Here is a 20,947-nt window from a genome sequence, read left to right as displayed (position 1 = left end):
AGAAAAAGGATGGTAGCTTTAGGTTGTGCATTGATTATAGTTGTTTGAACAGGGTGACTGTGAAGAACAAGTACCCTTTACCCAGGATTGATGAGTTGTTAGATCAACTCCGTGGAGCCAAGTGGTTCTCAAGATTGACCTGGCCTCTGGGTATCATCAGATTCCCATTGCACCAGATGATGTGAGAAAGACAGCGTTCCGGACTAGGTATGGCCACTATGAGTGTGTGGTTATGCCGTTCGGACTGACCAATGCACCTGCTGCATTCATGAAGATGATGAACGGCATCTTCAGGGAATACTTGGACGAGTTTGTGATCATCTCATTGATGATATACTCGTGTATTCCAAGACAAAGGAGGACCATGAAAGACACCTTAGGGCGGTGTTGGGCCGCCTGAGAGAACAGAAGCTCTTTGCTAAGCTAAGCAAGTGTAGCTTCTGGCAGAAGAGCATTGGGTTCCTGGGACATGTGGTGTCTGATAAAGGAGTCTCAGTGGATCAAGATAAGATCAAATGTATTCAGGAATGGCCACAGCCAAAGAATGCTACGGAAGTTAGAAGCTTCTTGGGGTTGGCTGGTTATTACAGGAAATATGTCAAGGGGTTCTCGAGCATAGCTCAACCTATGACTAAGCTGACAGGCAAGGACGTGAGGTTCACATGGTCTGAGGAGTGTGAGGAAAGTTTTGCAGCACTCAAGAACATGTTGACTAATGCACCTGTCCTGGTGTTGCCTGAGGCTGATCAGCCTTATGTGGTGTATACGGATGCATCCATAACTGGTCTTGGTTGTGTTTTGACACAACATGGGAAGGTGATAGCCTATGCTTCCAGACAGCTAAGGAAGCATGAGGGTAACTATCCGACTCATGATTTGGAGATGGCTGCAGTAGTATTTGCATTAAAGATATGGAGATCATATCTTTATGGAGCCAAGGTGCAAATACTCACAGACCATAAGAGCTTGAAGTACATATTCACTCAGCCTGAGTTAAACTTAAGGCAGAGGCGATGGATGGAGTTTGTTGCAGATTATGATCTGGACATAGCTTATCATCCTGGAAAAGCTAACCTAGTGGCTGATGCTTTAAGCCGCAGAAGGGCTGAAGTGTCATCTGAGAGGGAGGCGGATGAACTGGAAGGGATGATCAGGTCCTTGAACCTCAACACCTTGGGTGGTTCAGATGAGCCATTGGGGTTGGAGGCAGTGAACCAGGCCGATCTCCTGACCAGGATCAGGCAAGCACAGGGCCTGGATGAAAACCTAAAGAAGGTAGCCGCCAATGACAAGACTGAGTACCAGACAACTGAGAATGGTACCATCTTGGTTAATGGGAGGGTCAGTGTTCCTAATGATAAGGAACTCAAAGAAGAGATTATGAGACAGGCTCATAAGTCTAAGTTTTCAGTTCATCCTGGACTGAACAAGATGTATAGGGATCTGAAAAGGTACTACCATTGGGTGAGGATGAAATCTGATGTTGCAGAGTGGGTGGCTAAGTGTCCCACTTGTCAACTGGTGAAGGCAGAACATCAGGTTCCCAGTGGTCTACTCCAGAACCTACCCATACCAGAATGGAAATGGGATCACATCACAATGGATTTTGTGACTGGGTTTCCCACAACCAGGAATAAGAAAGATGCGGTATGGGTTGTGGTTGATCGGCTGACCAAGTCGGCTCATTTCCTGCCCATCAAGAAAGGGGATGGGGTCGACAGGATTGTGCAAGTGTACCTAGACGAGATAGTGAGGTTGCATGGTGTTCCAGCAAGCATTGTCTCGGACAGGGATCCAAGATTTACATCTTATTTCTGGCAGGCTTTCCAAAAGGCCTTGGGAACCAGAGTGAATATGAGCACATCTTATCATCCTCAAACGGATGGGCAGTCTGAAAGGACAATCCAAACCTTGGAGGATATGCTAAGGGCATGTGTGTTAGACTGGGGAGAGTCTTGGGAAAAACACTTACCCTTAGTGGAATTTGCTTATAACAACAGCTTCCATACAAGCATTGGTATGTCGCCATATGAGGCTTTGTATGGTAGGCCGTGCAGGACACCCCTATGCTGGACCCAAGTGGGGGAGCGTAGCATGTTGGGTCCTGAGATTGTAGAACAGACCACTGAGAGGATCAGGATGGTCAAAGAGAAGATGAAAGAGGCGCAGGACCGCCAAAAGAGCTATGCAGACAAGCGTAGGAAACATCTTGAGTTTGAGGTCAAGGACCTGGTGTATCTCAAGATGATTACCTTTAAGGGTAGGACCAGGGTTTCTGGACGAAAGAAACTGGATCCTAGGTACTTGGGTCCATTCAGAATCATAGAGAGAGTGGGTGCAGTGGCATACAAGTTGGACTTGCCATCAGCAATGGATGCATACCACAATGTGTTCCATGTATCCCAACTCCGGAAATGCTTGTCTGAACAAGACATTGTCTTGCCCGAGGTTCCTGCTGACCTTGGTAAGGACCTGACTTTGGAAACTTTGCCGGTTCGGATTGTGGATCGGTCGGAGAAAGCTATGAGAAAGAAGACAGTCCCCATGATCAAAGTGGTGTGGGATTACAATGGTAAAGACCTCATCACTTGGGAAACAGAAGCAAAAATGAAAGCTATGTATCCAGATTGGTATAGACAATTTCTTCCTGAGGAAACACTTAACATGGATTCGAGGACGAATCCCAAGTTAGTGGGGGAGACTTGTCATGTCCCCGATCCTAGATAGGATCGGCCGGACGGGCCATGGTGCGGGGAGACGCACCAGTCAGGTCATTAGACCTTAAGACAAGCGTATCATGGCCCTGAATGAAGGTTAAGGGCATCAGTCAGCTGAGACTTAACCAGGATACGATGGAAACAAGGGTAAAGGAGCTGGGTGAGTGTTTAGGCAGCTGGACGAGTGATGGTTTGAGTTCAATCAGCTCGGTTCAGCTGGTATTCAGTTCACCATGATCTGTTCAGCTCACAGGAGCTGGTGGACTAGCTCACTCAGCTGGGAACAGCTGGAGGTCAGCTCAATCCGGTGAACGGTGCGTTTTGGTTCGGATCAGTGTGGGCGAGTCCGGGACGGTTACTGGGCGAGCCGATGGTCCGGGTGCAGGACGGTTCGATCAAGTGGGTCTTAGGCTTGGGACAGGGAGTGGGCAAACTTCCAGAGTGTGAGCTGAGGCTCAGTGATCGATTTATCAAAGGAAGAAAAGGGGAGAAACCGCCACTGGACGGTTATGGGGCGGTTATGGGGCGGTTTTGGGAAGAAGGGATGGGATTTTTGGTAACTGTTCGCCCAGCGGTTGGGGGCAGTTTAAATCGTCTTCTCCCTCTCATTTCTGCCATTCTGGTCGATTTTTACTCAACTTGACACAGAGAGAAACACAGAGAAAATTCAAGAGAGAAAGAGAGACACAAACCTTGGATTGGCCGATTTGATCCAAGAGATTGCTCTTGAGTGTTCCTGGTGTGTTTGGGCGTGTGATCAAGAGAATGGATTTGAGACAGAAAGACAAGGAGAAGGCAAAGGAGAAGGAGAAGGAAGTCGCTCCTGGAGACCGAACTCCTAAGGTGAGAGGTGTGGCCAAGAGTAACCGGACAAGGCCGCGGATGATGGCCGTGTGAGCCTGGCCGGTTTGGATCGATTGGCCACTCCTTACTCTGACTTCTTCTACTCTGTTTCTTCATATATGTTGTGCTATGGATTGATTTATGATGTTACAGGGAAGGATCCATTGATCTTAAGGCCTTGGCCTGATCAAATTCCCATGAAAGTCCCTTGTTCTTGTGTGGGCTGTTCATGGCCGAGATCACTATGATCTGAGCCGATTCTTTTGAATCTGATTATGGGAATATTTTTCTTCTGAATTATCATGAGTTTTCATGAATTTTATTTGGTATTTGGATCTCTTTTTAGAGGGGTCAGATTGACATTTTTGATGATTGTTCTTGATTAGATTGGATCCGACCATGCAATGTGATTGATGCTTGTTTTGTAATCTAACCTTGCGATTGTGTGTTTGTTTGTGTTGGATCCAGGACCAGAAATGGACCGTGGTAAGGGAAAAGCACCATGAGGACCGCGGCCATGGGAAGATGTGTGGTGATTGGGTTGATTCTGAAAATTGTGTGATTATTGTAGCCTATTGTGCAACTTGTGAACTTATGCGATTCTAGTGTGTATTCTATTTATTACGATGATGAATGATGTATGAACCTTGGTTAATATCTATGAAATATCTATTTGCATTAGTTGTTGCTTGATTGTTTAAGTGTGAACGTTGGAACCTCCAAAACTCTGAAAAAGACTTAGAATTATTTAACACTTGAACTTGAATATGAAACATGGAACTGGTTGTGTTGTTTAGTGAGGCCGCGGTCTGGTTGGATTGAGGAATCCAGGATCGGGTCTTACACAACCGACAAGATCAAGTTCTTGAGGGACAAGATGAGACAGGCACAAGACCGCCAAAAGAACTATGCAGATCAAAAAAAGGAAAGATCTCGAGTTTCAAGTAGGTGACTTGGTGTATCTAAAAATGATTACCTTCAAAGGACGAGTCCGGATTTCCGGAAGACGGAAGTTAGATCCGAGATACTTGGGGGTGTTCAAGGTCATTGAAAGAGTTGGGATGGTGGCCTACAAGTTGGACTTGCCGACCAAGATGGACGCATTTCATAATGTGTTCCACGTCTCCCAACTTCGGAAATGTTTGATGGACCAAGACATCGCTCTTCCTGCCATTCCAGACGATCTTGGTAAGAACCTAACCTTGGAAACGAGGCCAGTTCGAATCATAGATAGGATGGAAAAAGCAATAAGGAAGAAGACGGTCCAGATGGTCAACGTCGTCTAGGACTGTAATGGTCAGGATATAATCACTTGGGAAACTGAAGCTAGAATGAAAGCAGAGTACCAGAGTGGTTGGATCAGTTTGTTTCCGAGGAAGCATTCGATTCGGATTCAAGGACGAATCCATCCAAGGGGGGGAGACTTGTCACGCCCCCAATCCTGAATAGGATTGTTGGGACGGCCATGGTTCTAGGAAACGTGCAAGCCAGTCTTAGGACATCAAGGAAAGCATTCCATGGTCGAGAAAGAAGGTTAAGGACATAAGGAAACTTAGACTTAACCTTATACAAGCTAAGAGACAGCTAGGACGAGTAAGACGGTAACTGGACAAAGTGGACGAGTAGCTCGGCCAGCTCAATGAAGCTAGGTTCAGTTCACTCCAGCTCAGTCCCTACAAAGTCAGCTCCACTAGCTGGACTACTAGCTCATTCAGCTGAGACAGCTGAGAGTCAGCTCATCTCAGCTAGACGGACTGTCCGGGCTTTAGGCCGATGGTCCGGTCCGGGTCAGTGGCGGGCTGTGAGGTCCGGCCATGAGGCTATGGGCTGTTGCGTCTTTGGACAAGGCCGTGGGCTAAGTCCAGGAGGCCTGGGGCGTGGGTTGGGCTTGTAACCGACCCCAAACCCAATCAGAAAGGGCGAAGGGATGCAAGTGGCCGAAAGGGAACAACCCTTGGCCGATGGTGCCCATTCGCTAGCAAGTCGTGCATGTTCGTGGGGCAAGACTTACCCCCTCGTTTTCTATAAATATGGGGCTCTCTGGTCGATTTCAATATCCAATTCCAGAGTAAAATACTCAGAGAAAAACGTAGAGAGAAAAAAAGAGAGAAAGAGAGAGTTCCGGCCAAGAGAAAGGCCGATTGTGGTGGTGTTGTGTTCCGGCGACTGATCGTTTGAGAAGTAACTCCGGTAAAGAATGGGAGATCAAGACAAGGAGAAGAGCATGGAGAACCCAGACGTGGTTCACAAGGTATGTGATGGGCCGTGGCTCTTTCAGAACGAACGGACGGTCCATGCGACCGCACCGCGGCTATTCTTGGTTCTTAAGTCCCATCTGGCTCTCCTTATCTGTTTCAATTCGTTTCTCTTCTCTTCTCTCTGGTTAAACACGAAAGGTTGTGTTGGTTGAGTCCAAGGGACACGTCCCTAGACTTTGGCCAGACATAATCAAACCGCTAGCCTAGACACGGGTCGGTTATTGGGATGATCCGATCGCACCAAGCCTGGGCGGTTAGGACGAACGGTTGGGAATGACCCAAAGGGCACGAGTTTTCAAGAGTCATGAATGTCCAAGAGGCACGAATGGCCAAAGGGTACATGTTCCAAACGGTGTCTTTCGGGACAGGTTAGGACCGATCCTTATGGATCAGCCTATGGATTGTCTAGTTAAGACAAGGTCACGGTTTGTCTAAGCCAAGGTAGAGTCGCAAGGTCTGACCGGTTGCTAAGCCTTCCGGATTAGGGTTGAGGCTTACTCGGCCGATTGGATCCAGGCCTAAGGCCGGATCAGGTAAGGGAGTCCGTTGGGCCATTGAGCCAGACTCCATTGGCCGGTCGCACCTAGATTCTATCTGGTTAGACGGATTTGTCTTTGGGGACGATCCGGATCTGTTCGTGTGTTCTGTTTATCTATTCTGGATGATCTATCTGATTCTAAGTCAAGGGGTGGTTAGTTGAATGACTTAGGATACGGTAGGTAGGTTCATACGTTTTATGATTATGTTGACTGAGGTTTATCTAAGTTCTAGGAACCAAGCCAAGCATTGTAGAATCAATCCGTTCTATTCTCGGTTATGATTAATGCTTATCTGGTTGTGGTTTAAGGAACTAAGGATGGATTTGGTCAAGCCAAGGAGCCGTGAAGGCTCGCTCAGTGAGAGGCTCTGTAACGTGTGGTTAGATGATGCTAGGGATGAACTAGTGATTGTCTATGAGACTGTTAAGAAGTTGTGTATTGAATCTCATGTTTCTAAGTAATACAAAGTGTATACATTATTATTCCGCTGTGCAATCTATCCCTTTGTTTATGAACCTCATATTCGAATATGACTTAGTAAAGAAAAGACTTAGAATGAATCAGACAAGCAAAGAAATTAATAAGTAAGCATTCGTATCCAGTTAGGTTGAGAGACCAGGAACGGATCTTACAGGACGTCCGTGGATGTCCGCCAGCACACACTGTACGTCTGTGGCTGTCCGTGTGTGTCCGTCTGTGTCCGTGTGTGTCCGTCAGCACAGCACACACAGGACGTCTGTGGCTGTCCGTGTGTGTCCGTCAGCACACACAGGACGTCCGTGGCTGTCTGTGTGTGTCCGTCTGTGTCCGTCAGCACACACAGGACGTCCGTGGCTGTCCTGTGTGTGTGTCCGTCTGTGTCCGTCAGCACACACAGGACGTCCGTCAGCACACACAGGACGTTGGTCCTTGGACTCAGCATGCTGGCCCTTCCTGTGGACTGTTTGGGTGATTTTATCCCACGTGGGCTGTCTGTTCAGTACACACAGGACGTCCGTGGGTGTCCGCCAGCACACACAGGACGTCCGTTGCTGTCCGTCTGTGTCCGTCTGTGTCCGTCAGCACACACAGGACGTCCGTGGCTGTCCCTCAGTACACATATCAGCACGTTGGTCCTTGGACTCAGCATGCTGGCCCTTCCTGTGGACTGTTTGGGTGATTTTGTCCCAAGTGGGCTGTCTGTTCAGTACTCACAGGACGTCCATGGGTGTCCGCCAGCACACACAGAACGTCTGGGGTTGTTTGTGGCTGTCTGTCAGCACACACAGGACATCCGTGTGTGTCCGTGTGTGTCTGTCAGCACACACAAGACGTTCGTGTGTGTCGGTCAGCACAAACAGGACGTTCGTGTGTGTCCGTAAGCATACACATGACGTCCGTGGCTGTACGTGTGTGTCCGTCAGCACACACATGACGTCTGTGGCTGTCCATCAGTACGCATATCAGCACATTGGTCCTTGGACTCTGCACGCTGGCCCTTCCCGTGGACTGTTTGGGTGATTTTGGCCCACGTGGGCTATCAGTTCAGTACACAGAGGACGTCCGTGGGTGTCCGCCTGCACACACAGGACGTCCGTGGCGGTCCGTGTGTGTCCGTGTGTGTCCGTCAGCACACACAGGACGTCTGTGGCTGTCCATCAGTATACATATCAGCACGCTGGTCCTTGGACTCAGCACGCTGGCACTTCCCGTGGACTGTTTGGGTGATTTTGGCTCACGTGGGCTGTCTGTTCAGTACACACAGGACGTCTGTGGGTGTCCGTCAGCACACAGAGGACGTCCGTGTGTGTCCATCAACACACACAGGACGTTCGTGGCTGTGCGTGTGTGTCCGTGTGTGTCTGTCAGCACACACATGACGTCTGTGGCTGTCCATCAGTACACATATAAGCATGTTCGGGTAATTTTGGCCCCCGTGGGCTGTCTGTTCAGTACACACAGGACGTCCCTGGGTGCCGCCAGCACAAACAGGACGTCCGTGGCTGTCTGTTTGTGTCCGTCTGTGTCCGTCAGCACACACAGGACGTCCGTGGCTGTCCCTCAGTACACTTATCAGCACGTTGGTCCTTGGACTCAGCACGCTGGTCCTTCCCGTGGACTGTTTGACTGATTTTATCCCAAGTGGGCTGTCTGTTCAGTACACACAGGACGTCCATGAGTGTCCGCCAGCACACACAGGACGTCCGGGGCTGTTTGTGGCTGTCTGTCTGCACACACAGGACATCCGTGTGTGTCTGTCAGCACACACAGGCCATTTGTGGGTGTCGGTCAGCACCAACAGGACGTTCGTGTGTGTCCGTATGCATACACAGTACGTCGGTGCCTGTACGTGTGTGTCCGTCAGCACACACAGGATGTCAGTGGCTGTCCATCAGTACACATATCAGCCCGTTGGTCCTTAGACTCTGCACGCTGGCCCTTCCCGTGGACTGTTTGGGTGATTTTGGCCCACGTGGGCTATCTGTTCAGTACACACAGGACGTCCGTGGGTTTCCACCAGCACACACAGGACGTCCGTGGCGGTCCGTGTGTGTCCGTCAGAACACACAGGACGTCCGTGGCTGTCCATCAGTATACATATCAGCACGCTGGTCCTTGGACTCAGCACGCTGGCCCTTCCCGTGGACTGTTTGGGTGATTTTGGCCCATGTGGGCTGTCTGTTCAGTACACACAGGATGTCTGTTGGTGTCCGTGAGCACACACAGGTCGTCCGTGTGTGTCTGTCAGCACACACAGGACATTCGTGGCTGTGCGTGTTTGTCCGTGTGTGTCTGTCAGCACACACATGACGTATGTGGCTGTCCATTAGTACACATATCAGCACGTTGGTCCTTTGACTCCGCACGCTGACCCTTCCTGTGGACTGTTCGGGTAATTTTGGCTCTCGTGGGCTGTCTGTTCAGTACACACATGACGTCTGTGGGTGTTCGCCAACACACACAGGACGTCCGTGGCTGTCCGTGTGTGTCCATATGTGTCCGTCAGCACACACATGACGTCCGTGGCTGTCCCTCAGTACACATATCAGCACGTTGGTCCTTGGACTCAGCACGCTGGCCCTTCCCGTGGACTGTTTGGGTGATTTTATCCCACGCGGGCTGTCTGTTCAGTACACACTGGACGTCCGTGGGTGTCCGCCAGCACACACAGGACGTCTGTGGCTGTTTGTGGTTGTCCGTCAGCACACACAGGACGTCCGTGTGTGTCTGTGTGTGTCTGTCAGCACACACAGGACGTCCGTGGGTGTCCGTCAGCACACACATGACCTCCGTGTGTGTCCGTCAGCATACACAGGACGTCCGTGGCTGTCCGTGTGTGTCCGTCTGCACAAACAGGACGTTCGTTGTTGTCCATCAGTACACATATCAGCACGTTGGTCCTTGGACTCTGCACGCTGGCCCTTCCCGTGGACTGTTTGGGTGATTTTGGCCCACGTGGGCTATCTGTTCAGTACACACAGGATGTCCGTGGGTGTCTGCCAGCACACACAGGACGTCCGTGGCTGTCCTTGTGTGTCCGTTCGTGTCCGTCAGCACACACAGGACGTCTGTGGCTGTCCATCAGTACACATATCAGCACGTTGGTCCTTGGACTCAGCACCCTTACCCTTCCAGTGGACTGTTCGGGTGATTTAGGCCCACGTGGGCTGTCTGTTCAGTATACACAGGACGTCCGTGGGTGTCCGTCAGCACACACAGGACGTCCGTGTGTGTCAGTCAGCACACACAGGACGTTCGTGGCTGTGCGTGTGTGTCCGGGTGTGTCCGTCAGCACACAGATGACGTCCGTGGCTGTCCATCAGTACACATATCAGCACGTTGGTCCTTTGACGCCGCACGCTGACCCTTCCTGTGGACTGTTCGGCTGATTTTGGCCCTCGTGGGCTGTCTGTTCAGTACACACAGGACGTCTGTAGGTCTCCGCCAGCACACACAGGAAGTTCATGGCTGTCCATCAGTACACATATCAGCACGTTGGTCCTTGGACTCTGCACGCTGGCCCTTCCCGTGGACTGTTTGGGTGATTTTGGCCCACGTGGGCTATCTGTTCAGTACACACAGGACCTCCGTGGGTGTCCGCCAGCACACACAGGAGGTCCGTGGCTGTTTGTGGCTGTCCGTCAGCACACACAGGACGTCCGTGTGTGTCTGTGTGTGTCTGTCAACACACACAGGACGTCCGTGGGTGTCCGTCAGCACACACAGGATGTCCGTGTGTGTCCGTCAGCATACACAGGACGTCTGTGGCTGTCTGTGTGTATCCGTCAGCAAACACAGGACGTTCGTGGCTGTCCATCAGTACACATATCAGCACATTGGTCCTTGGACTCTGCACGCTGGCCCTTCCCGTGGACTGTTTGGGTGATTTTGGCCCACGTGGGCTATCTGTTCAGTACACACAGGATGTCCGTGGGTGTCCGCCAGCACACACAGGACGTCCGTGGCTGTCCTTGTGTGTCCGTGTGTGTCCGTCAGCACACACAGGACGTCCGTGGCTGTCCATCGGTTCACATATCAGCACGTTGGTCCTTGGACTCAGCACGCTTACCCTTCCCTTGGACTGTTCGGGTGATTTAGGCCCACGTGGGCTGTCTGTTCAGTAAACACAGGACGTCCGTGGGTCTCCGCCAGCACACACAGACCGTCCGTGGCTGTCCGTGTGTGTCCGTCATCACACACGGGATGTCCGTGGCTGTCCCTCAGTACACATATCAGAACGTTGGTCCTTGGACTCAGCACGCTGGCCCTTCCCGTGGACTGTTTGGGTGATTTTGTCCCACCTGGGCTGTCTGTTCAGTATACACAGGACGTCCGTGGGTGTCCGCCAGCACACACAGGACGTCCGTGGCTGTTTATGGCTGTCCGTCCGCACAAACCGGACGTCCGTGTGTGTCCGTGTGTGTCTGTCAGCAGACACAGGATGTCCATGGGTGTGCGTCAGCAGTCACAGCACGTCCGTGTGTGTCCGTCAGCATACACAGGACGTCCGTGGCTGTCCGTGTGTGTCCGTCTGCACACACAGGAACTTCGTGGCTGTCCATCAGTACACATATCAGCACGTTGGTCCTTTGACTCTGCTTGCTGGCCCTTCTTGTGGACTGTTTGGGTGATTTTGGCCCACGTGGGCTAACTGTTCAGTACACACAGGACGTCCGTGGGTGTCCGCCAGCACACACAGGACGTCTGTGGCTGTGCGTGTGTGTCCGTCAGCACACACATGACGTCTGTGGCTGTCCATCAGTACACATATCAGCACGTTGGTCCTTGGACTCAGCACGCTTACCCTTCCCGTGGACTGTTCGGGTGATTTAGGCCCACGTGGGCTGTCTGTTCAGTACACACAGGACGTCTGTGGGTGTCCATCAGCACACACAGGACGTCCGTGTGTGTCAGTCAGCACACACAGGACATCCGGGGATGTTTGTGTGTACCCGTGTGTGTCCGTCAGCACACACAGGACGTCCGTGGCTGTCCATCAGTACACATATCAGCACGTTGGTCCTTGGACTGATCCGTTGGGCATAAATCCAATTTTTTAAATTTTTTGATTCTTTAGAGTTTGTTTTTCCCCTTCCTGGCGGTATCAAGATGCCACTATGTCGGGATATCTTATCTGTCTTGTCCGGAAAATGGATATCCCCCGAAAATATTTTGAGTTCAATCCTTTTTTTTTTTCTCTCCACTCGGATCAACCCGCCGACTTGGCTTCTTATATTTAAAGTGATTCGTGTATCGACTCCAATGATACTATAGTTCTGTACCATTATGGCGGAGGATTCGGGTAAAATATGCACTTCCTCAGGAATGAAAAAAAAGCGATCTACTTTCATTTCGTATTTTGTCTTAAATTTTTGGACTCCTCGATACTCAATCATATCCTCTTTTTGGACGATTGAGTCCGCCTTTAGAGTTCCATATTTAAGAATTCCGGAACTCTTTCTTCTGTATCTAGGATCATCAAAAAAAGCAAAAATACTGTTTCTACGGAAAATACCATTTATGGGTATTTCAATCGAGATACCTGAATGTGGTATGAACTCTTTCGCTTGCTCTTGAATCGATTGGAATGGAATGAGAAATCTATTTCTTCGCCTTTTTGCTAATAAATCCGAATTCTCATGAAAAATAGCAGAATATATGAAATTATAATGACTAGTACCTACGATTCCATTCAATTCTGAATAATTGGGAATCCCAGATTTTTTTTTATCAGAAAAATCTGAACTGAAAATTTTTTGCTCACTTGATCATTATTCACTGAGAGGCTAGAAATAGATTTTCTTTCGACGGAAAGAAAGGGTATGTTCATTTGATCTTGATCTTTGTGGATCGAAAAAAGAATTAGACTAGATCCACAAGAACCTCCTGATAATATCCATAAATGACTTGTTTTTGGTAAAAGATGGACATTACTATATGTAAATTCGGGTGCATGGGATACATCAGTACTCCAATGCATTTCGCCCTCGGAGTCAGAATAAATATATTTTCTAACCCTCTCTTTAAAATGAAAAGTGGATGTTCCCTCGCGAATCTCAGCAATCACTTGTTCTGATTCCACATATTGATCATTTTGAACTAAAAGAAAACTTTTTGGTGGAATAGTCACGCTATGTATAATATCTTCGCTCTCAATAATTACAGACAAGTCTATATAACATAGAAAGGCAGGATGCCCGTGACGTGTACGTGTAGGATGAACCAAATCCTCATTAAATTTGATTTTTCCATTATAAGGGGCTCGTACATGTTCGGCAGTACCTCCTGTAAATACTCCACCGGTATGAAAAGTTCTTAATGTTAGTTGAGTCCCCGGTTCGCCAATAGATTGACCCGCAATAATACCTACAGCTTCCCCCAATTCAACTAGGTCACCATGAGTGGGACTCCGGCCATAACATAATCGACAGATCCAAGATGTACTCCGACAAGTAAAGGGAGTTCGAATAGATATTGATTGTGTTCCAAAGGTTATGAATCGATTGACAAGTCCAATCCCAAGATCTTGATTTCGAAAGGCGACACATCGGGAACCTATATATATATCGTCTGCTAAGACACGACCAATTAATGTTTGGATAAAAATTCTTTCTGACATCATCCGACTTTTATTTCGAGGACTCACAGAAATCCCTCGGATAGTGCCACAATCCGTTCGACGTACAACAATATGTTGAACTACTTCAACAAGTCGACGCGTAAGATATCCAGCATCTGATGTGCGGACCGCAGTATCTACAACTCCTTTACGGGCTCCATAGCAAGAAATAATATATTCTGTTAAAGACAGTCCTTCGCGTAAATTGCTTTGAATAGGTAAATCAATCATTTGTCCTTGGGGATCCGACATTAATCCTCTCATACCTACTAATTGATGTACTTGAGATGCATTTCCTCTAGCTCCCGAAAAAGACATCATATGGACTGGATTGAAAGGGTCCGTCATCCTAAAATTAGGATTCATTTCCTGTCGCAAATATTCACTTGTAGCATACCATATCTCAATAGATTGGCGTAATTTTTCTACCGCATGTACATTCCCATAATGATGGTGTTTTTCCAAAATCAAACTTTGTTGTTCAGCATCTTGGACAAGCCAGCCCTTAGAAGGTATCGTTAAAAGATCATCAATTCCTAATGAAATGGATGTAGCAGTTGCTTGCTGGAAACCCAGAGTCTTTACTTGATCTAGGATGTGTGATGTATATGCCATCCCGAAGTGATCTATTAATCGGCTAATAAGTCGTTTAATAGCAGTTCCATCTATCACTTTATTGTGAAATACCAGATTGGCCCGTTCCGCCATAAGTACCTCCATATTCTGCTGAATGGGATTCGACAATGAGTTTGAGTCAATGATTGCAAAACTTCCTTTTCTCGATCTTGATTTTTTAGGTCAGGAACTATGTCCGAGTTGACTCGGAGAGGTCCGAATTCACACGGGTGTCCTATAATTCTTTTTTTATGAATACCATATTATTAGGTATCATATGAACAAGCTTGAGAAAAACCTTGTATAGCTTCCTCGATTTCTCGATAAAAAGAAATATGACCAACTGTGGTTCGAATATATATACAAAAAGTTTGTTTTTTTACACTTCTTACTATCAGATAGTGTGCATAAATCTCATGATAGTTACCAAAAGATTCATAGTGAACTTCGATAGGAACTTCTTTTGAAGCAATAACGCGTTGATCTAATTGCCACCGAAGCCACAAAGGACTATCTAAATTGATTCTTTTCTGCCGATAAGCTCCAATTGCATCATAGGAATTGCAAAAAAAGGGTTCTTTCATATACTTATAGTTTGTTTCGTAAATTCTTTCATTTTGATAGTTTTTTCGATTACATGGATTATATCTGTTTGCACAAATACCTCGACGAGTGCCGCTCGTTAATACATAGAGTCCAATCAGCATATCTTGAGTCGGTACAGAAATGGGATCTCCAATAGCTGGAGATAAGAGATTCATATGAGAAAACATAAGTAAACGAGCCTCTGCTTGAGCTTCTAAAGATAAAGGCACATGAACAGCCATTTGATCCCCATCAAAGTCTGCATTGAACCCCTTACAAACTAATGGATGTAAACAAATAGTGCGTCCTTCCACTAAAATGGGTTGGAATGACTGTATGCCTAATCTATGTAGAGTAGGTGCTCTATTCAGTAATACGGGATGCCCCTGCATAACTTCTTGAAGGATTTCCCAGACAATCGGCTTTTTTTCACGAATTTGACTCTTAGCAACTCCTATGTTCGAAGCCAGATGTTGTCTAATTAGACCACGAATTACAAATGTCTGGAAGAGCTCTATTGCTATTTCGCGAGGCAATCCACAGCGATGTAATGAAAGTGAGGGTCCAACGACAATCACCGAACGCCCCGAATAATCGACCCGTTTGCCAAGCAGAGTCTCGCGAAATCTTCCCTCTTTTCCTTCAATTACATCTGAAAATGACTTGTAAACCTTATTATGACCATCCCTCATGGGTTGTCCACGGATTCCATTATCAAGAAGTGTATCCACGGCTTCTTGTACCAATTTTTCCTGACACATTACTAATTCCCCTGGTGTAGATCTACTTGTTGTTAATAGATCAGTAAGAGTATTGTTCCGATAGATAACTCTTCTATAGAGTTCATTAATATCTGAACTCATCAGTTTACCCCCTTCTATCTGAATGATGGGTCTCAACTCGGGAGGCAGAACCGGTAAGAGACATAAAATCATCCATTCCGGTTCTATATTTGTTCGAATAAAATGCTTAGCTAATTCCATACGTCTAACTAAAAAATCTTTTCTTCTTACAATTTTTCGATCTTCCCATTCATTCCCCGTGGGACCTTCTTCTCCTAATTGTTTCCATTCTACCAACGAATTTTCTATAATAATTCGCAAATCTAAATCGGCTAATTGTTCTCGGATAGCACCCGCCCCAGTAGAAATTTCTCGATTTCTAAATATATCGAAACCTTGAGTAGTAAAAAAAAGTGGGATGCTGTATTTCCAGGATTGAATTTCATATTCAAATGAACCTCGTAATCGTAAGAAAGTAGGTTTTTTCGTTATGGGCCTAGCAAAAGAAAAATTGGGATAGGGTCCACTATATGATCTCCCCCCCTCAAAACCGGACATGAAAGTTTCCTCTCATCCGGCTCAAGTAGTTATATCAAATAAAGATAAAGAAAGGGGTCGCACTTTCCAATTGTATTTTATAAAATCAAGTGAAAACCCAAAAAGAATCTACGCCTTACTCAAGTTCTCAGTGCAAACCAACCACCATTTCATTGATTCAATTAATTCTTCTTTGATTTCTATTTAGATTCTTTAGTGAATTCAAAATTACGACAGAAAAAAATGTCAAATTCTTGAGTAGTCTACTTCCCTTCGAATGCCGGAATACTTTTTACCTTAAGTGAAAGGAATGCCTTAGAATTCATACGGGATTTATTTGTCTATGTATTGTTCCATTCGATCTTTTAGGTCCTGCGTTACCTCGATGGTTATGCCACAATATTCTTAAAGCTTATATGCGATGTATAGACTTCTCCAACCATGACATATTTGTTTACTTCAATATAAAAAACCAAATTTCTTTTCGTTTAGAAAGATAAGGGAATGCTTAATTCGACAAAAAAAAGGTCTTCTTTTCACGAGGTACGACTATCAATTTGAAGTACTTTTTTTTTACTGAATCGACCATAGACCAATCGCCCTTGTTATTTGGGAGTATTGAATACACCCACAAGTCTGAGCTTCATGTTACTCTTTTCAAGAGACATGTCAGATCGAGGGCATCCCAAATTGATTGAAGGGGATGAGAGTTTATCATTCTTAAAAATAAAAATTTCGATCAAATCACACATCGCAGTATACTAGACCTTCTAATTCTTTAAGAGGTTTATCTAAAAGATTCGCAATATAACTAGGAAGACGTTTCAAATACCATACATGAGTTACAGGACATGTCAGTTTTATGTATCCCATTTGATATCTTCGTATCCGAGAATCAACAAATTCAACTCCACATTGTTCACAAAATTGCGAGTCTTCTTTTTCATCTCCGATCACTCGATAATTTCCACAAGCGCAAATTCCACTCTTTATAGGCCCAAAAATCCTTTCACAAAATAATCCATCTTTTTCCGGTTTATTGGTTTTGTAATGAAAAGTATAGGGTTTTGTCACCTCTCCAACTATCTCTCCATTAGGTATTTTTTTAGTGGCCCAAGCACTTATTTGCTGAGGAGAAACTAATCCAATTCGGAGTTGTTGATGTTTATACCGATCGATCATATAAGAAATTTTGTGATTCATTCCGATTAAACTTCCTTCCTATTAATCTGGAAATTCTTCTCAGATACAAGGAAATGATTCAGTTCCAGAGCCAAAGATCGTAGTTCTCGAACAAGTAATCGAAAAGATTCTGGAGCATCTTCTGGTTTAGGTATTGTTCCTCCAATGATAGTGGTACCAAGTACTTCTTGGCGAGCTCTAATATGATCAGATTTATAAGTAAGCATCTCTTGTTGGATCCCCACCTACACAAGAAAATTGTTGATAAAACTCCAAAATAGCATTTTCTTTTGACCCAATTTTTTTTTTCTCCTTATCGGTTAAGAAAGATAAGAAAATTTCAGGGTAGCAAACATTCTCTAGAATTTCTCTTAGATTCGAACCCATAGCTGATGATAGAACTAGAATAGATATTTTCTGTTTCCTACTCACACGAGCCCATATTCTTGCTTTTTTATCAATCTCTAATTCTAGCCTGCCCCCCCAATCTGATATTATGGTGCCGGTATAGACCGAAATCCCGTTATGATCCAATTCTGACTGGTAATAGATACCAGGACTTTGTAATATTTGATTGATCACAACTCGGTATATTCCGTTTACTATAGAAGTTCCAAGGGAATTCATTAAAGGAATGTTTCCAATAAAAATTCTTTGTTCTTGCATATTCCTATTGGTTTTCCAAATTAATCCCGCGGATACATATAATTCAGAAGAATATGTAAGTAATTCATAGACAGCATCTCGTTCTTTTATCAGAGGTTCTACCAATTGATATGTTTCCACAAATAATTGAAATTCAATTTCGTGATCTATATCTTCAATTTTTGGAAATTGCGAAAGTTCTTCTATTAAACCCTGATCAATAAACCGATAAAACCCTTCAAATTGTATCTGATTAAATCCGGGTATTGTAGATGTTCCCTCTTTTCCATCCCCGAGCATCTTTTTTGAATTTATCATTTATCCGTTTATTTTAAAAATCCCATATCTCATTCTTCACCGAATCATATAGATAGAATTCGATCTAGCAATAATGGAATTTCTATTCTGTTTACTGAATCACATGAAATTTTATCCAACTCCAAGATATATGGAATGTATGAAATCCGTATGAACGGAGACTAGATTCAATTGGAATTTTTTTTATAAGAAAGAGATCCGAATGGAACAGAATTTAGAAATACCGCTGGAACTTATGGAGTTTTGTAACGACTAGAAAAAAAGTAATTTCATTTTCACCTATGATATTACATATTCCAATTCGATCGCATACCATAAAAAACGGTATTCATGATAGGATCTGTTCGAGCAGATAAACATATAAGAAATAGAAAACTTTTTTTTAAACACTTTACTTTTTCATGTATTTGTATTTCATTGTTCAAAAAAATAGTTGCAGAAAAAAGATGGATTTTTACCTATTTTGAATAGAATATTTAGAATATCATTGAATTGAAGTAGGTAAGAAAACGTATGTTTTTTTATTTATTAATTTTAATTATTATTAAAATAAAAAAGAATGCACAGGTATATATATATGTCTCTTTTTCTTCTTTTATTGTGGTACAGTTCTATTTGGAACAGCACATGCTGTGCTCTACCAAAAATTAAAAATTTTTTTCAATGTATTCAATGAAAAATTTCAATACAAAAATTTATTGAGAATTACTCCTCAAAAGCATCCCTAGAGAGATAAAATACCCCATTATAGAGCTATACAAGGTAACGTATGTTCTGATTCTGGGGTTTACATATACTCATTATTAGTGTTATAATTCAAATGGAAGAAGATTTCTTTTTAATTGAAAAAACTCAAAATAGATTAGTTATAAATCTATTTCTAATGATTTTCTTATCTTATATTATTAGAAATAAAAAATGTAAATTTGAATTCAAAAAAGGTCATGAATTTACAGTCAATAGTTAATGGTTCTGATTTGTACTAGATTCTATATTTTGTGACTGAAAATCTATATTTTTTTCGGAGTTGAAAAAAAAACAAGAGAAAATTTGAATCTAGTACAAATCATTTTGGCGGCATGGCCGAGTGGTAAGGCGGGGGACTGCAAATCCTTTTTCCCCAGTTCAAATCCGGGTGCCGCCTCAACAGGAGACTTGAAATCTCCTGTTATAAAACTATAACAAACGTAGGAAAAGACTCTTGATACTTTCTTTTCGTGATTCTAAGCCCCTGGCTCTCGAGGTTCTATTCTCTAACCTAAAGTTTTACCTATCAGATTAGAGGAAAACTAAAACGAGTGGAGGGAAATCCATTAGATTGGATAGGCAGAGAGGGAATTAAATTAATAGTTTTGGAAAGGATCTAAGATACTTTGGATATAGACTCATGAAAGTGTCGGAATGCTCAGACATTCAATCAATATTAGATTAGATGAAGAATTGCCTTTCGTTTTACTTCAAATAAAAATAAAAAACGATAAAAGAAAGAAAAAAGATTATTCTTTCTACATATGAGTCAGATTTTTTGGATACTTCGAAAAGTATCTGTTTACTTGTGTTTACATCTTGTCGATTCTACTAGAAATTCTATAATTAAGAATAACTCAGTATAAGATAAGTGGATTTTTTGGAGTAGTTCATCAATGGTGACCAAATATCTCTCCCTTTTTTTGACTCTGCACCAGTGATTTCACTATTATTAGTGAACAATAATGGAAAAGTTTCTTCATATTCATAGGGGACAGAATTCACATGGATATAGTAAGTCTCGCATGGGCTGGTTTAATGGTAGTTTTTACATTTTCCCTCTCTCTCGTAGTGTGGGGAAGAAGTGGACTCTAGAAGTACTCCTAATTGCGATAATAATCAAACTCTATCAACCTGTATCAATTGTTTTAGTTTTCTAGACCGGCCGGCAATTTTTTTTAAGATCTTTTTTTAGAAATTGGATTTATGTTTTGTTTTATTGACTCATTTTATTTTTTGATATCAGAGTTTATACCGTTAACCATTCATGGGATAACCCCCTTTCGAAATCTCAAGAGGTTTCCATCGAATTCGGATTATCCGTATTAAATGGATCAAACAAACAAATGAAATTGAGAAAGTATGTACATAGATTTCATATTCTATATTAATTTATATTTACATTTATAAAGAAAAAGAGAGATATGGGTGGATTCCTTTATATTAAGATATTTCACTTGTATCTTTATACATTACAATAACCATAATGGCTAGTATGGTAGAAAGAGATCTCTTTCTACCATACTAGCGGGCCCCTTAGGATACTACTGAATCTAATGCATTCCTTTCATTTAAGACGAGAAATTGACATCCTTTTTTGTCATTGATAGTCAAATTGTATTCAAATTAATTATTTTGACTAACCGTTTTTACGTAAATTATAAGCAAAAAAGCAGTAGGAACGAGAATGAAGAGTGCAGTAGCAATAAATGCAAGAATATTGACTTCCATAATTAAATCGTTTATTATTTATTTTTTTTTCTTTGGAATATCTCGGGATTTAATCCCATAGAGATGAGAAATCTTTCGCTTGTAAACTCACTCAGATGAATTAGATTTCGATGATATCGAATGAAAGAAATATCATGAATAACAATATCGGAGCTATAAAATCGATTCATCGTCAAGAATTTAATAGTATAACATAGGAAGATCTTTTATCCACACCGAATACATAATGAGATTCCTGATCCAATAAAAAACTATTTATTTATGATTCTTTTTCACCGCTTTCTTTTCTACAACCTAGTACTTTCCTTGTACAATCATCTGATGAAATATCATAAAAAACCTTTTATAC

At 43.9% G+C, this 20,947-nt stretch overlaps 2 protein-coding genes and 1 non-coding gene across 3 annotated transcripts in view; 1 reads left to right on the top strand and 2 right to left on the bottom strand.

Annotated features, from left to right (window-relative positions):
* Positions 1–11,976: 11,976 nt before the first annotated feature.
* On the bottom strand, positions 11,977–17,386 carry LOC125606694 (DNA-directed RNA polymerase subunit beta'-like). Its single transcript, XM_048775602.1, has one exon. The coding sequence runs from the start codon at positions 15,994–15,996 to the stop codon at positions 14,338–14,340; it is 1,659 nt and encodes a 552-aa protein (XP_048631559.1). The 5' UTR covers positions 15,997–17,386; the 3' UTR covers positions 11,977–14,337.
* A 1,569-nt stretch (positions 17,387–18,955) lies between these two features.
* LOC111210652 overlaps positions 18,956–20,947 on the bottom strand; it is a 3,400-nt gene continuing 1,408 nt past the window's right edge. Inside the window, exon 1 of the mRNA XM_022711195.2 lies at positions 18,956–20,947. This exon is cut by the window's right edge and continues 1,408 nt beyond it. The gene's annotated coding sequence lies outside the window, so the exon portion shown is untranslated.
* Positions 19,194–19,264, top strand: TRNAC-GCA. The gene has a single exon. It is a non-coding gene; the product is annotated as a tRNA-Cys (tRNA).

Source organism: Brassica napus, unplaced genomic scaffold, assembly GCF_020379485.1.
Source record: "Brassica napus cultivar Da-Ae unplaced genomic scaffold, Da-Ae ScsIHWf_928;HRSCAF=1319, whole genome shotgun sequence".
Lineage (NCBI taxonomy): Eukaryota > Viridiplantae > Streptophyta > Magnoliopsida > Brassicales > Brassicaceae > Brassica > Brassica napus.
This window is presented reverse-complemented; position numbering and strand designations above follow the sequence as displayed.

Bases quoted from the DNA above. Each gene is read 5' to 3' on its own strand.
- LOC125606694 (XM_048775602.1), bottom strand. From the start codon at position 15,996: ATGTCCGGTTTTGAGGGGGGGAGATCATATAGTGGACCCTATCCCAAT.